Genomic DNA, 18,026 nt, shown 5'->3' on the forward strand with positions numbered 1-18,026 from the left:
TTATTGCTCCCCATATATGCATATATAAATCCAATAGATGAAAACGTTTATTGTGTTTGCGTTTCAACTTCTAAAGTTTTTTCTTTTGATGGCGCTGAATGAGGGATCACAAAACAGAAGCGGAGTGGCCACTCTCGATTTCTTTCTTTTTTTCAGCTCTGATCTTGTGGTTAAAAATAGCTGCTGTGCTTTCACGGGACAAATAATAACAGTGAATACATGGAGGTCACATTTAATCGTCACCCACTCGGATCCTCCTTGAGGAAGTCTGCAGCCACTTTAACGGGTCGTTCTGATCTATAGAAATAAGTGTGAGTTCCACTGAGCTCTGGATGGAGGATGTCTGATTCCGACCGTGGGGATAATTGATAGACGTGAAGGAAGAGTCTGATCGGGGTGTGTGAGACCGATACTACCCTGTCGGGCCACCTCCGTCTGAACCAATCAGATCCCGCAGAGGCTGCTCGAAACCTGCAGGAGGGAAACTGTGAGCTCAACCGACACAAACAACGCAGGAGACATCAGACATGAACCTCTGCAGCCAAAACAAACAGGCACTTTAATAATTAAATTTAAAAAAAAAATGTATTAAGTAGTATCAAGCACAGGGGAAGGTGTTTATCTTAATGTCGCAGAGAGGAAATATTCATTTTTCTGGTCAAATGTACATTTACATGAACAAAATAATACAAATACAAAATATTAGAGTGTTGGCAACAAACATATTGATAACTCTGGTCAGATCTGAGCATTATTACATACATCCATGTCTAGCGTTGATTTCTTTTTCTTATAATTCTAGTAATCTATTGTCTTGTGGGTACTTTTCTTTTATTATATGCATTCAGTTGTTTACAACTTTAGCTTTTTTTCATGTGGTTTATCATAAATATGTGAGGTAAATATAGGTTTTGTTCTGCGTGCGCCATTAACACGCAGCAATGTTGTGACAGTGATGGGAATTTTAATGTATTTTATGAAAAAATGGTGACTTCAAGGACTTTACCAATGCAGCCCATTTTTAATCCACCAGCAGTGCACGTTCACATGATCCATCACATTTATACGTTCCCACATTGTTTACACACAAGCACATCGCAGGTGATGGCTGCCATGGAAGGTGATTGCTGAAGGACTCTTTGACATATGGACAGGGGATTGAACGGTCAACCTCTGGATTAGAAGACGACCGGCTCGCCCCACTGATCCACTACCGCTTGACCCCATCACCAGACCGACACACAAATACCATTTTAGAGTAACCAGTTCACCTCCAAGCAGCTTTTGAGAGTACCCTCTCACTGCCAGGCCAGAGTGTGAACCACTAACACCACCATGACTAAACTACTGCCCGTTTTCATCTACCCTGTGTCCATATTCAACTTAATGCACTTTTCATCACTTGGGTATACAGTGTGCACGTTCAGATTCCCCAAGTATTTATTTATAGACTATCGAGGGTAACACTGCCTCAGCGGTCTGCTCAAGGATTATTGCAGTCCAGTTGTCTGACATCCCATAAGCTCCCGCTGGATAAAGAGAGGTCTGGAGAGCTTGAAAGATCGCGAGTAATCCTGACCATGTTACCAGTCGGGAATCTCATGCCTTTGTCTCACAAAGGAAAACAGATGTATCCATCCTCCTTTTCTTTGACCATAAGGTTTCTATAACACTTTGCACACAGGCCATATAACACAAACCTAAGGACCCTAATATGTCATTTTCATGATCACGTCTTGCATTGTGGTCCCTGTGTGGTCCGTGCAAGGCAACTGTGTGTTTGCTACTTGAATTCTCTGCATCCCACATTTGACCAATGGCGTTAGGAGTTGGGGCTTGACACATCGTGACTGCTTCCACATTATTTATTTCTATTGTTCCATTCGGTGGCTGTGGACTGTAACAGACGTGTCTCTGAGGGTGTGACCAGGCGTGTAGCACAGTAATCAGTCAGTCCATCTAAGCTACAGGCATAATGGCTTCACAGTGTCTTCAGTCTGTTTTAATCATTCCAGTTCATCTAAATCAGCATCAACAGAAGGCCACACACACACACACACACACACACACACACACACACACACACACACACACACACACACACACACACACACACACACACACACACACACACACACACACACACACACACACACACACACACACACAGGCAGGGGACACCCTGTGGACTGAGAGGCACGTTTGCAGCTGCAGCAGTGTGAGCATCAGAACTTCCTGTTGTGCAAGGCGGCGACCTGGCGCAGCGATTCTCTTTGGTTTGAGCTGAGTCTGGCTTTACCGCTCACCTCCTGCCACTGCAGAGCGTCATGGCTGCTCACCACCTAAGAATCAGGAGGTAAACAAACCAATCAGCCAACACACCACGACCCACCTGCCCAATATTCTGTAAGGTCCCCTTTTTTATTTTAACAGTGATGCAATGCGTATATTCTAACACCTCGACATGAGATTTGACCCCGAAACATCTGCTGCAGTTTGAGCTCGTCTGACGGATCAAACCACACGGGTGAATATCCCGGCCTCTAACATGCTGAATGAGAATTATTGTTGTTCGGTTTGCCTGTCAGTTGTCACATTGCCTAATGAGTCACCATGTCGTAATGAGCACTGAAGCAGTGAAGGACTGAACCACGGTTTGCTGCAGGTTGCTTGTGATGTCCTCACCATGTTGTTGATGTCCATCGTTGCCTGGCTCGTTGTGGGCAGATGAATGTTTAGGACTATTGTTTCAACCCAGGCATTATCAGTGTTCCTGCAGTCGTCCACGTAACCCTCAAACACCTGAAAACCGGGACACAGCACGTCAGAACCACAAGCATTGTTATTCAGATGTTTAAACCAGACGAAAAGAATATGAATTGAAGTTCATATGAGCCTGAATTTATTTGAGTCTTAAGGTCTTATATGCCGTCTTCACCTCATTTGTCCCAACAAGTCCCAGATTCTTGTTAAAATGCTAAAAGTAAAATGGGAAAAAAATGTTTTATTCTTCTCTAAAATGAAGATTCCTGGAACTGAGAACTTCACTGATTTCTCTTGAATACAGTGGATGGTAGATGTGATGAAACTTTGTTATGTGGCTCACTGCTAACCGTCAGCTCCAACAGCCACATTTTTCTATGAACTCGATCATCGTCTATCCCAGTTAGTGGAGCTTTTATATCATTTTTCGGAGACAGCTTCATACACAGATTGCACTGTTAAATGAATAGAAAGCTCATGTTATTCAAATGTGATTTGACCTTTAGTTTTAGTGTTAGGAACACATATATAACCATACATAACCAATTATTTTCTTCATAAACTTCTTCCATTTCACAGATGTACTTTTTTTATTTGGTGCAACAAGCTTTGTACATTTTGCTGTTATGGTTTGTCTTATTTAACATGTTTGAAACATGTTTTATTGTCTCCCTAAGGAGAGATCTGTCAGTGGATTGCTGGAGTACAAACTCCATGTCTCGTACTGGAGTTATTGGCAGGTTCATGCGACCGTGAGATCATCGTTGCACAGGATCAAAGTTCCATCCTTACTATCGAGCTGATGTGAGACTCAGAGAACTTTATTCATCCCAGCTCAGTCAAGAAAAACAATGAAAAGAGAACATAAACGACAACATGCCGCCATCATAAGTGCCCAAGTGCCTGGATGAAGAACATGATTAAACATTAAAAAGATCAGCAGATAAACCTGACATGTATAGAAGTACTTTCTTTCTTTCGTATCTAATCAGGCTTCAACAAATCAGAACTTGGTCAGCTCCCGGTTTCAAAACACCAGGATGTCCCCTAGTGTGTGGCATCTTTTTGTAGTTTTAGTTACAAGTTAAGGGTCCAATTTGCCTTGTCAGTGCAGCCTATCTTCTCTTGAATTATTATTCTCACAGGGGGAATAAATTCCATCTACCTCAAGCAGTGATTAAAGTGACTTCAAAAGCACCTGACCTCTGATATAATTTAATACAGTTATTATTCATTTAGAAGTTCTACAACTCTTTATCATGATTTCTTGTTGAAAGGGGCAAAAAAAAATCATAAATATACCCCTCTCTGGTTTCCTCACAAATTGTACTCTTCATGTGTCTTTCTGACTTCATTATTGTCTTTTATTCATTTGACCCACACTCCTTTTATAATTCCTTTACCTGCTTCAGAGCTCCTCTTTTCAAACAGACCTACCTTTGTTCCCTCTGGTGCTTTTGCATTTATGGTCTCATACAGCTTCTTTCCCATGGACCTCTTGAGAGTCGCCGGCAGCTGATCAGCAGCGTCGGCCCATCCCTGATGATTTTTAAATCACACATTAACGAGGCATTCATGTGTAAATGTAAAAACCATCCAAACAATGCGACTCACATCCGGTAAGGCCAGAGTTCCTTGGTTGTCGTCCCAAAATGCCAAGAACTCCAAAACAGGCCCCTCACTGTCCCGCCAGCTGAAAACAAACATATAAAGAATGAAGATCACGCCGTGTAATGCTGTGGTGCAACGCCACCGCTTTCAGAAGCTGTGACGAGCTGACGCGACCCTACCGTGTGAGCACAACCTCCACATTCAGGTTCGGACCCAAGCGCCTGAGCGCACCCCGTCCTGTGATGCCGGTCCGCCCGCCCGGGTTCCTGAATGTGAGGAGATCCATTTCCACAGGTCAGGATTGAAAGGTCAGTGTTATTCACTGTCTTCTGTATGTCATCTAATGTCGTACCTGTAATCATTTAAGGCTTCTGGTTCTGATCTGTGGGGAGAAAGAACAGATGAACAGCGTGTACATATGTGCAGAGATATTAAACACATTTGTAAGCCTATGAAACTATGTGGATTCTCTAGATGTAGTTTTCTATTAGTGGACCCCTCAGAAATTCAACATTTATTTTTACAGCCCCCCCCCCCCCCCCCAAGTGAAATTATATTTCCATCCATGGTTGGGACTGGAAGTTACCCAAAAACGGCGTTTCCCAGATCACTGTGGACCAATCACAGTCTGCTAATCCTGACTTGTTGCATCAAGAACTCCTCGCTATAAAGACGTACCCATCCACATGTTCGTCACCGTCCTCAGAGGCATAATAAGTTGGCATGTACGAGCTAAAACCGACCTGAAAGAGGCAGAAAATAAATCCAACGAGCATCAAGTGCGGCTGATAATTCACGCAGGATATCGATTGTGAAATACCTCCCAAGGCACTTTCTCCTCAGGCACGGGGAAGCGTGTGAGTTTCGTGTTGGGGTAGTGAAACTGACGGCAGTTCACATGGAAGCCGTCCTCTTTCTCCGACGTGCTCCTCAAAGGGTCAGGGGTCTCATCAGCCGAGGCTGAGGCTTCAGGAATGAGCGTCAGTGGACGGAAAACAATAAGAGATTTGACCCGTTAACATATTGAAAATACGTTAACAAAATAAAAACGACAGACACAGTAGTGGCCAATAGGAGTCAGGATAATTTAATAACTGACCTGGTGTTTGAGTTTCTTTAGCGGAGAACCCCTGAGATTTCAGACTTTCAATAATCCACTGCAGGGCTTTGCTGGACTGCATGACCTGATGAAGAGCAAATGATTTTAATGAAGACAATGACGACTGGGACACGTGGGAATACATGTCAATAAGTGTGTCGTCTCTAATTGGTTGTTTTTTTTCAGGTGTTGCTCTCCTGGCATGACGGTGTAATTTCACAAATGCTGGTAAATACTTTAGTGACAACAAACTAAAAAGTCACGTGACAACCTGCTCCTCTAGTCGGGCCAGTCGGATCGCTGTGCCAGCGGAGCCTGCTTCCTCTTCTCTCTCCAGCCGGTCGTTTATGGAGGTAACCCTCGGTAAACACACAAGAGGAGCATGAATGTCTCAAGCAGTTCATTTAACAGTCGTCTTGAATTCACATCCACGTTCTCTCAACACACTGGGAGATTTTCTATGACTCATGTGGCATTACTTTTTAAAGGAATCAATAGATTACATTTATTCCTACTGTCTGTGCAATTAAAAGTATTATTCATTTGAGTGGATTAAAATGTGTTAGTTGTTGTCGGAGCCATTTGAGGCGGTAAATCACAGTAAAACTGCAGGTGAATCAGTCATATAGGAGTTGTGATGATGAGACGGCAGAAAGCCGAACCCTCCAGAGCCGTTATGCATCAACACTCATCCACATTCCCCCGCAGTACTTTTGGGCTGTATCCAGGATGCGCCTCTCCACGCTCTGGCTCTGCTCCTGCTGTGCAGACTGCAGGTATCTGTCCTTCATCAAGGCCTCCCAGGACAACAGCTCCTCCTCCTCTATCTGAGCCAGCTCGTTCTCTGAAAAGCAGCACGGAGCGCTTTCGAATCACCAACTAACTGAAATCTGCGCGCACACAATGCATATGCTGACGGCGAGAAACCAGACAAACAGGAGCCGAGGTCAAACTGGGCTATCGTGCTGACATCGCCATTCGTACGACCTCGACAACATGAACATGATACACACATATGACAGCCTGGATTGTAGAAGGGGAAATGGTCTTTGACCAGGAGTCGGGAACATTTTACTCAATAGGATATCAAGCAAGTGGGAACTGAAGAATTATAAAACAAGCTGCTACTCCTCCACATTGAGAGGAGCCCGTTGAAGTAATGTTAATCAGTATATATTTATGTACCAGTTGCAGCCCAACTTCATTATAACAAAAATGTACTAAAACTAGATTTTCTGAACACGTTGAGAGTAGTTCATCTTCACCATATCGTGCTGTTCACATATGCAGGGATGAAGTGATTCGTTCCTTACTGAATTCTTTGTATACGATAGGAGGCTTTCGGAGCACCACGCCCCGGATGAAGAGGTGGAGATGACTGAAGATGATGAAGGGCGGAGGAGCCGCTGGACGACTGTGGTACTCCTTTATCAGCTCATATCTCTGAAACTTCCAGATTCGGTCCGTGTTGTCCTGGACCTCCTGGAAGGTAAAACTGTTGGGAGACGCAGGGGAAGAAGTGGCATGGCGGGAGACGGTGATTATAAAGGAGTGAAAACAAGAAAAAAGAATATTTAGCCAAAACGGATTGGAAGTGAGTGTATCAATGTGCAGGGGTAATCACTTGAAAATTGCTATTAGCAGGTTGAGCAGCAGGATGTTGGCAAAGAGTAAGTAAATACAAAGCATGATGATGGTGAGCCACTCAGGGAAGGCGGGCGTGTTATTCTCATTGAGCACAGGACACTTGGGCTTCAGAGGGTCTGAGCCGTTCATGGTGCAGCTGTCGATGTCGAAGGCGGCATCTGCAAAGGTCAGGACATTATCTTCATTATCAGATTGTCGTGTTTTCTGAGACCAAAACTTCCCAAGTGTGTCCATATATCAAGAGAGTAGAGCTTTTCTTTATCTCCACTCACAATCGATGTTGGTGGGGAAATCTCCAAATATGATGCGGTACGGCTCGTAAACTGCCCCGCGGACAATCCAGGCCAGCCGGTTGTCGTTGTGGATGAGTATGCCCTGTTTGGCCACGCCGTACGCCACCACCCAGATACTCAGCAGAAACATGAAGAAGAACATGTCCATCATCTGGAGGGAACCAAGACAAGAGTCACGGAAGAGTAGGACGCATCTCCAACCAGTAAATTGACTTAAATGGGCCCGTTCTACCAGCTGAGTCACAGCTCCATATACAAATATCAACATCAGGCAACTGTATTACACTGATGAGCTGTTTTAACCACTTGGATCTGCATGCCACAAGTCGTACTCTACATTTCAATGCAAGATTTCTTAGTTTCTTTCACACTATATTGCATAATTGTACAAAGCTGTACTGATCCAGAGACAATAAAAAGCATCTGCAGCTGTCATCACACCAGGAGCTTTGTACTATAGCTTGTTTTTAGCATTATAAATTCTCTCCATTCCGATTACAACAAATTCCGGCAAAGACAATATTATAACGACTATTTTAAAAGGAAAAACTATTTGAATATTGACCCTGCTCCTGCACTAATCCACACTTTAAGAACTACTACATCATTTGCTTGATGTGAGGGGTACTCTCTCACCATCCTCCTGACGATGATGATTTTGGGTCCCAGAGTCCGACTGATGGTGAAGATGGCCATGAGACGGAGGCAGAAAACCACGAAGTCGATGCAGAGGACGACTTTACCCGCATAGAACAGCCCTTTTGTCAGCCTGAGGGAGGAAAGCCCCGGTGGTTCAGAGATAAACTGGTGGGTTGCAGAAGGTTTTAGCAACAGAAAACGTACCTAAACACGAGGCCTATTACAAAAAGGATGATGGACAGCACGTCTAAAATGTTCCACAGCTCCTTGATGTACATCCGGGCTTTCTTCCGAAACCCAAAACCGTCAGGGTCGTGAAACAGCTGAGACAGAGGAGACAAATGTTGTGAATTTTAACATATTCATAATGTAAAATTAGACTGTGATTCTTTAATCAGTGACACTGGTTTGTTGAGTCCAGCTTTAATGACTTTCTATCCTTATAGTAGATGCTCAAAAAATATCCAATCTCATGTTCAGGGTCACTGTCCTGCTGATTTAAGATTTCCTGCTATTTGTGTGTGTGTGTGTGTGCGCTCTGCTGTGCCTCACCTGTCTGACCTCCTCACACACCAGAGAGAACAGCCAGATGTAGAGCAGCAGCTCTCCAACAGACGGGAGGTCTTGGAAGTCAATCATCAGCACCACAGCAAACAGGAAGAGGAAGGCGAAATAAAACACAATATTCCCATAAAACTTGACCTGTGGGGAGTTGTACAGGCCCACCAGCTTGGACCAGCGACCCAGAGGCTTCAGTCGCTGCAGGCTGTGGACAGGAAGGTCACAGATAAAACGCACAACCTGATTATTTCACATGCTCGGCGTATTAAACAAACTCTTACATTCCCTAACCACTGCAGTGAGGTAATTCAATGGTATCGACTGAGTCTCACATGGGCTGAAGCAGCCTGGTAGAATCTGTGTCAACTTACGGGACACGAGCATTAGTTCGAAGTGTGCTCCCTGTCACGGACTCCACCGTCTTCATCTCCTTGTTTTTGGCAGCATCTTTATGAATGAGCTCATCACGCCTAGAGAGAATCACAGTAACACTGTTAACCAACCGGGATGATGCTGCGCAAAGTGCAGAGAAGAGGTCATTCATTCAGATTCAACTACATTCACAGATTTAAATCAAGATGTTGGAAGATGGTGTCAAAAAGCAACAGAAAGTGGGATGCAGATAGTGGATTTCATACGATTCACCAACTGTAATAATCTCTTAGTAACAGCTTCAGACTCGCCGAATGAGTCTTTGTAAAGCTGATGGGTAAGTAATGTGGACGGAGTCGACATGAATTATTAATATTATCATATAATTATTCCAATCTGTTTACATAATCTGCATTTTACCTTTTCAAATTGCCTATAAAAAATCTGCATTTAATAATTTTGTTGTCAAATTTGTTGGTTTTAAATATGACGATGTGACATGTGCTGCCGGCCTCTTGGCCAGGTCGCCCTTGTGAAAGAGATTGAAAGTGGTAGATTCCATAATAAACACTAAACATCAAGCTGGAACTCGAGAAAATGACCAAACTGAGATTCGGACTGATGTGACTCACGTCAGCCACCTAAAGTGGAAAAGTGTAACTTACATTTTATATAGAGGATGAATGAACTCTCATCAGAAACCCACCTGAACACCAGGAAGCCGGTGTAGATGAGAGGAAAGAAGACCATGCAGAGCAGCACTCTCCACACAGGGTTGTCCACTGAAAGCTCCCCGCACCAGATCTGAGTCAGAAGAGCCTGAAAGTGTCGGCAAATGAAAGATTGAAGAGGGGATCTGCAGAAACAGGGTTCGGCAACAACTTGTCTCAATTCAAATATATTGCAGCAGTTAATGTTGACTTGACTCATTCATGTGTATCAAAATCTAGTGTAATAATAATAATAATAATAATAATAATAATAATAATAATAATAATAATAATAATAATAGATTTTCTAAATAAAAACAGGAGTTTTCTCCACCTGGACGCCCGACTGAGCCACAAAGCTTTTGTCGTCAGCCTCCAGTGCCAGCCGCAGACACGTGGTTTTCCCCCACGAGTGCGACACACGAACCAGCAGCTTCTGAGCCCGCTCCCCGTCATTGGTGTGGCACTCACTGAACACACCTGAACACACACACACACATACACACACACCTGACATGAACTCCATGATTGTAAGATCACTGTCAGTTGAGCCACTGTTTATGAGTGTATCTCACCTATGGCTTGCTTCTCATAGTGGTCAGCGAGCTCCAGCATGGCCTCTCCCTCGTCTGCATCACTTCCCTCTTCGGCCATGGTCTTGAGGATCTTACTGGCAGCCAGGGCAGCGGTCATGCAGTCTCTACACTGCACACATACAGAAAGATGCATGGAGATCAAATCACATTGCGCCCATGATTGCTTTTAAAGTTGGCGGAGATGCTTTTAATGACCTGTTCCCAGGCGATATCAGCCAGTCCCTTGTTGTTCTGGACGATGGCCCAAAGGAAAAGGTCCCTCCCCGGATCCCTGTGTGCTTCGGCTCTGTCCTCTCTGATGGGAGTTTGGGAATCTGAATCAATTTTCGACAGCTGAGGAGAAAGTGAAAGAGTGGTTGCTTGTATTAATTATATCGTTTAGAGTAAAGGTAAATGGTCATGGGTGGTGAAATGAGGACTTGAGGTCATTTGATCATCAACTAATTGTGAAGTCTAAAGAACCGAGACAGAGCGTCATCAGAACTACAGCTCTTGTATTTATCAAAAGTGGTCAAACAAATGAAAAATCATGACCTGGTGACACGGCCACAGGTGGCTAAGGCTCATTGACGCTGCTAACGTCTTGGCGCCACATATCACAACACACCAATAGATGTGTGGCAGCGCTTCAAAAGAGGGGAATGAAAATACTCACCGTTGATACCGACGTCTCATCCAGAGACATGTTGAAGTGGTACGTCATGGTGGGGGGAGGATACAGGTGCTGAGTGAAGTTGCCCAGCAGGTGGCGCACTTCGTCAGAGACGAAGGTCAGGGAGATGGTTTCCCCCTGACCTCTGCGGGTTCTGGCCCTGATGCCGAACGCCCTCCTCCGGCTGCGGTGAGCGCCGTGCACCCGCTTGGCCAGCTTGTGAAGGAAGAAGCCGTTGGGCAGCTGTTTGTAGAGCTCAGACAGGGTTTCCTCCTCCAGCAGGAAATCCCACAGACTCACGCCGTTCTCCAGCAGCAGACTCACAAACTGAGGCCTGTCGCTAACCAGGGCAGAGAACATGGCCCAGTGGAGGTCGCTGGACTAGAAAACAGCAACAGTAGAAGATGGGACACTTAACATCCCGACACTCGTGGTGGTAAAACAGAGGACGGGATTAAATACAAATTATGAATTGATTGGCAGAGTGGTTTAAGGACATTTAAAATGATTTATGATTCGATTTCCATGCTTTATGTAAAACTCATTTCCTCTAATAAAATCTTTATGATCCAGCACTCTTCTTCCTGAAGAGTAATCTACTTTTTTCACGAGATTTCATTTGTAATAGAGGCATACATTTGTACAAAGGTGTTTTTTCCTCAGTGTGTAATGTTTGTTAGTTAGGTCGGGAAATAATATAAATGTAAAGTTATGCTATAAGACATCTCTATTGAAACAGCGCTCGCTATAGTTAATAGCAAGTTAATAAATAGTGGTTACTTCAGTTAAATAAGTGTTCATGTTGCAGCCCCTCAGTTGTGGAAAGGGCTACCACTGCTCATCAGACAATCAAACTAAAGAAAAAAACATTGCTATACATACTTGACTTTATAAACCTCGCCTATATAGTTTTGTATTTAAAAAAAGGAGCAATAACAAGCAACATCTACCAGTAATATTGAGTATTGTCGTGTGTTTTATGTCGTCAACGCTGCCAACAAGGGAACCGTTAACGAAGCAGGTGTTGACATTCAGTCTGGTTCAGAGCTTTTCTTTCTACGTCTGAGGCGGATGATGTTGGAGTTGCGTGCAGCAGGCTGACCCACCTTCCACTGGCTCTCTTCAGTAAAGATCTCAGTCTCAGCGATGTCCACTCGATTCCAGCCTATAGCCAGCTCCAGCTGCCTCTTCCAGCTCGCCATTCCCAGAGACTCGATGTGTCTTGAGGCTGAGAGGAGGGTGTGTTGTTATTTCATTTACGTTTACCTCTGGTCAGAACTGTGAAACCTGCGGGATGCTCCTACATCAGTGAACCCAAGACAAATGATAGACTAAATGGTTTGTGTCATTGATGCACAGTTCAGGTTGTGGGTGAAGAAGCTCTCCTTTGTAAAATACTGCAGATCCATCAGCCAAGTTTTGAGTGAGAAACTGTTCCAAAGCTGCTGAGTGAGCCGGAGCACCGCTTGATAATGTTTCTTAATTCCTCAAATGGAGCTCAGACGGCTAAAACCAACGCTGAGTCATCATGATCTGAACATTAAGAGAAGGTCCGGCGTGATGCGCTGGATTTTTGTTTTAGTGGACTCAGTATTCTTTTATACACAATATGCACTAAGCCCTAATTGGGTTTCATGAATCTTTCACGAGACCGTCTTGAGGTGGAATGAGTTTGAGCGAAGCACGCCATGTTTCTAAATAGATCCAAAGTGGCCATCAGCGTCTCTGCGAGAAGAAAAGCAATCACTGACGCAGAAAATGTCTCTCATGATTCTGATCGCCGTGCATCTGATACCACAATCCCACCACTTAATCTTTCCAAGAAGCAACGTTATACTTGCTAAGAGCCGCTCTGGCACCGAGCCTTCCCGTCCTCGTGGTCAATACTGAGCAGCATGCCTTCAGGAACCAGCCTTCTGTTTCAAATACATACTGCATCCTCACCTTTGAGTAACGCTTGAAGAATGGCCACGTCTACGTCCCCGTGACTGTCCTCGCCCACTCTGAATATTGTCAGCAGGTGAGGCATCCTGATGATGTCCTGAATCTGAAACAGAAAACACCTCCAGCAAACCTTGTGATATTTCGTCACTTGGCTGCAGATTTACAAACTAAATCACTGGAAAGGAGATAATTCACAGCCGTCAGTGGTGCACGCAGCTGAATGTCATCGGCACACCGAAGAATGCGGATTCAGAAAACTTTAGTGGGCCCAAATCTCCTCCCTGTGCTTTACCGGATGTAGAATTGGTGTTAGAGAACCGCAAAGGTGCAAGAATTATGTATTAAAGATTTGCCAAAGATAAAAAACGTTTTAAGCTTTTACTTTTCTTGTATCTTGGCCAGTATTTCCGTTTAAATCAAACACCAATACCTATGTGAGAGATTTGTACAAAATATACAGTCATATAGAATCCTACTGAAACTCACTTGTCTTTTTACTGTAATGCCATCATAATTTCACTTTTATTACTGCAATTAAAGCATCTCAATAACTACTAACAATTTCAGAATGGCCATTTTTCTTGCCCAGAGGCTGTAATTTAGTGTTTTTAATGCGCTGAACAAGTGGATTCCCTTATAATTAGGCCATTAATGTATGTTGTTACTTTAACAGCACACTGTATGTACACCAATGTAGCTCCCTGTGGGCTCACCCATTGGTTCAGGTTAGAGTAAAACTAAACAGGTTAGCCATTCTCAGGCGGAGGAGAGCACTGCTCTGATTGTTCACAGAAGGGGAACAAATAGGATTTGCAGTGAAGATCAGACTGTGATGAACTGAAAATCTGTGAAATTAATAGAACTGGGATCAGTCCGGCTACAGATCAGATCAAAAGCTGAAGTGCAGCTTTTTAAAGTTATCACTGCGTTTGCGCACCTTTTTGGTCCACTCTATAATCTTGGGGTGGGGGAAGTTTTCGCACTCTTGACCAAAGAACTTCTTCATCAGCTGGTGGATGAGGCCGATTGTGACGCGGGAAATGGGCATCCCTGACACCTGAGCAATTACATCTGCGATCCTCCCAGAGCCCTCCAAGATCACACACGGCGTATCATTCAGCATGGCGTTGTAGATGGTCTGAGAGGGGAGGAAACACACCAGTCACACACACACACACACACACACACACACACACACACACACACACACACACACACACACACACACACACACACACACACACACACACACACATTCAAGAGCTGCGCCAAGATGAAGAGGCAGGAAAACTGCTGACTCACATTGAGCGTGCCTGGACCTCCGTCCAAAACCACACACACCACAGGGATGGTCACTCCGCTCTCTGCGGGTTAAGACAACAAAAGCAGCAACAGGAGAGTCGCGACAGATAAAAACGAGTCACATTTGAGATGCTATCTGGTGTGGCTTTTCAGATTTTTAGGATACTGCAATAACTATTTTTAACCTTTGATTCCAAGACGTTTCCCAGAGATGCATTTCTCTAGATGGCTCCGTAATTCAATCTCCACCCCGTAACGCCCATGGGTCCCATCATCCACCAGGAGGAAGTGGGTATGGTTGTTGTCGAGACAGGAAAGCCGACCTTGGCCATTGGTGTCCATTAAATAATGGGCGGGGAAACAGCCCTGCGGAGAGGCAGAGATGGAAAGTCTCAGTGAGCGGGCGTGTCATCATTTTGATTGATCCCGTCGACAAAAAGAAAAACCAAAAAGAAATATGCTTCAAGTAAATGTGTTGATCTGACCTCTGGATGCACCAAAGCGTCCCTGTTGTGAATCACTCCCCACGTCGCCACTCCGATAGCGACGATCTGGCTGTGCATGGAGCTGCTCAGGGCGTAATCCCTCACGGCTTGGCCGACGTGCTTCATGACTCCGGTGTGAGTGCCCCCGGTGATGATCCACGCTCCTGCGTGAAGCACGGCGGGCCCAGGGTGAAGCGTGTTTTCGTCAACGTCACACACAAAAAAACGTGTTTTTTTTACTGAGAGTTTTCCGGTGGGCTGACCTGTCGTCTGGGCCACTTTGATGAGACCTCTGTGGAACATATTCTTCAGACCAGCCTTCAGGTAGAAGTTCTTGGCTCCTCCGGTGACTGAGATCAGCAGGTTGGGAGGGGAAAGCTTCCACTGCTCAGTCAGCAGGCGGTACAGGATCTCCGGGCTCGTGTCCGTGGACACTCGGGCGTACTGGCGGTGGACAGACACAGACACAAAGGCAGGGATGAAGAAATGCAGGAACGCAGGTTTCAAGAAGAAACGTTTTGATAATGGAGAGCGATTGTTGTGTCACCTTGCCTGACTTCTGTCCCACACCACCAAAGCTGATGTCTCCAAACGCATCAGTGGGCGCTTGGTGGATGTGCCTGTCTCTGCTCCACGACTCCCCGGCGTAGTCCTCCGGCTTGATGGCAGCTTCCGCATGTTCGTTCTTCGGGTGGCCGCATTTACACGCGTCACCTCTGGTAAAGAAATAGAAGCTAAAACTCAGATACAGATTAAAACAACCAAACAAACAGACAACTGAAAGCACGTGTTAATTCACACTAAACAGGCTGTGGTATTCCTCCATGGAGACCATTCCTGTTGAGCAGACACTACTTCTATCAACTGGAGCCTTTTAGCTGCTCCACGGGGCTTTTATAGCTTTTTGTTTTTGTTTTTTTTTCTGCCTTCGATGCCTGCAGTTTTATCTGGAAGTGTTTTCAGTCCTACACATCCTATTTGCAGAGAGTTAAAGAGAAATGAATATGTGTACTGATACATTGTTTTGTACTCAATCACAAGTTAATGGGAGAAACTGACTTTAATTAGGAAGACATAAACAACTAGTTTCTAATTCCCCTCTTGGAGAAATTGCCCCTCTGCATTTATCAATCCTATTCATAGTCAACCTTAAATCCGCATAGAGCAGGCCTTGCTCAGTGGTGACCTGTCAGTAGTGGGATTTGAACCTGTGGACCAAAATCAGGCTCACTATTCCAGCCTTTAGGCCGCCACTGATGCCCGTCTCAGCACGCTTTATGTGATCAGTCAGTAACAATCAGGATCAGTATGTGTCCATACTCCTGATAATGTGTTGACTTTTTATTATTTGGAAAGAGATCACATGGTGTAAATTGCATTTTGGTCAAATATAGTTTTAGACATTTTAGACAGGCAAACTCAGACGCATATTGAAAACTCTTATTGCGTGTTTTGGAGGTGATCTATTTACCTAATTTACTTGGCCTATAACTCGGGCCCGGACAGTTCAGAACATTTAGATTTGTTATATGTAAGCTGTGCCGTCTTGTCCTATCAGCGTCACACTGAGCTGCATGTGGCCCTTAAAACGAGTTTGAGACCCCGGCTCTGAGCTGCCTGTCAGCACCAGCAGAGCCAACCTAGAAACCAAGTAAATGAATTGATTTGTTTCAATTCATGACAGGAAACGACAACATTCACTAATAAAAGAGCCTGAAAATCAAGGAAACACAGCACCCAACAGTCTCATATGTCCTGCTTAATGGAGGTAATTCCTCCGCAAATTCCTGGAAGCAAGTTGTTAATAGAGAGATCCTGGAATAACCCCCACATCCAGCAGCAGCACCACTTCCTCCAACTCTCAGCATCACTTCAGCCACAGACGGAGCAGCTCAGCCTACCTGATGTCCTTCTCAAAAAAGCAACACTCCTTCCTGGAGATGTTTTCTTTGACCCAGTGGGTGAAGGTGTAGCGCTGAAAGGAAGGGGAGAGGGAAAGAGATTGAGCGGGCATGGCCATGCCGAGCGCCACACTGTGCACCAGCCGCGGCTCCGACTCGGTCTCCTTCATCCCGGTGCCGATGAGGAGCTGCGGAGCATCAGGATCTGAGCCGGACTGAGGACGAGGGCGGCCCGACGGAGCGGAGGAGCCTCTGCAGTCGCTGCTGTGAGCGCTGGCTCACTCTCAGCACTGCATCAGTGATGTCAGAGGCTGAGCAGAAACCCGAGCGACCGACCGAGCATCACTCTCATCGCACAGGACAGACAGCAGAGACGGGCCAGGCATGAATCAATCCAGGAGATTTAATCCAATGACAGCATGCAGTTTTATGAGAATATATGATGTGAATAGTTCATATCTAATATAATCTTGAGCAGTACTGGACCACAGCTGGGAGGGGAATTTAACTATAAAACTTGCTTTCATTCTATTTTATTCCCCTCAACTTGTTTCAGAGAAGCAGCTTCTCTTCCGTCAACAACATTGTTTGTAGTATAATTGTGTCATCATATATTTATTTTTCAACAGTTTCAAACATTTCTATGTTCAGGCCAAGAAATGAAACAGGCTTTGTTTACAACTGACAAAATGTCAGTTTCCTGGCAGACGTGCAGTAAACTCACCTTCCTATAACAAGAAACCGCTCCGTCGATTCCAGATTCCTTCCGGTGCTTCAGCTCCTCCACCTCTCGCTGTGGGTGGACCTTGTTTTCAGTCTGAGGCAGCATCTCTGCAGAATAACAAAGAAAAAGAAGTGTCCTGAAGTCATTCCTTGAATGCAAATGCTGAGGAGAGAGGAAACCGAACGCGGATCTGCTCGACCACCACTTTACCGACTCATCTGTGAAACCCGAAGAGCCCTTGACTTTTGCTTCCTCACGTTCATCTTCAACTCGCTGACATGTGACTTGTTCTGTGTTATCAGGACGCCCTCCAATCGGCCTCCTTCAATAGCAGGACCGCAGCTCAACATGCAACTTTTAATTAACAAACCCAAATCGGTATCCCCGCCTGCTCGAGCCCACACTGACACCAGTGGAGCATCCTTCACGATCAACTGGACAGGGGGAAACGTAATTACTTTGTAATGATGCTCCACCCTCTCAAAATAACACTAACTTCCTCTTCCTCGTCTATCATTTCTCCACATGGCCACTCAAACGCCAGCATGTCCAAAAGGAAAATGAGCACACTGTTCATAACACTTTTTACATGATCAATATTACCTTTCTTTCTGCCTCCAGATCCTCGTTTCACTTGCACCAGTAGCAGCAATAACATGGACTCTTCTTCCACTTTAAACAAACTGTCATTTTCCAGGTTTGTAAAAAGTGCTGTGTTTCATGTCGT

General features: G+C 44.8%; 1 protein-coding gene across 1 annotated transcript; it reads right to left on the bottom strand.

The window, feature by feature from the left end:
• Positions 1 to 2,225: 2,225 nt before the first annotated feature.
• trpm2 (transient receptor potential cation channel, subfamily M, member 2) lies at positions 2,226 to 17,404 on the bottom strand (the record flags this gene model as incomplete). Its single annotated transcript, XM_080478189.1, has 33 exons — positions 2,226 to 2,342; positions 2,686 to 2,802; positions 4,201 to 4,302; positions 4,378 to 4,456; positions 4,554 to 4,640; positions 4,727 to 4,756; positions 5,053 to 5,117; positions 5,195 to 5,340; positions 5,474 to 5,558; positions 5,745 to 5,832; positions 6,185 to 6,317; positions 6,787 to 6,968; positions 7,098 to 7,278; positions 7,393 to 7,564; positions 8,050 to 8,182; positions 8,257 to 8,375; positions 8,605 to 8,818; positions 8,985 to 9,083; positions 9,692 to 9,804; positions 10,030 to 10,175; positions 10,271 to 10,400; positions 10,487 to 10,624; positions 10,947 to 11,324; positions 12,050 to 12,171; positions 12,888 to 12,990; positions 13,825 to 14,025; positions 14,190 to 14,251; positions 14,375 to 14,555; positions 14,675 to 14,838; positions 14,938 to 15,118; positions 15,222 to 15,390; positions 16,576 to 16,763; positions 17,300 to 17,404. 33 exons carry the CDS (start codon positions 17,402 to 17,404, stop codon positions 2,226 to 2,228), a joined length of 4,530 nt encoding a protein of 1,509 aa, XP_080334315.1.
• Positions 17,405 to 18,026: the final 622 nt, after the last annotated feature.

Source organism: Lipophrys pholis (assembly GCF_963383615.2).
Source record: "Lipophrys pholis genome assembly, chromosome: 13".
Classification (NCBI taxonomy): domain Eukaryota; kingdom Metazoa; phylum Chordata; class Actinopteri; order Blenniiformes; family Blenniidae; genus Lipophrys; species Lipophrys pholis.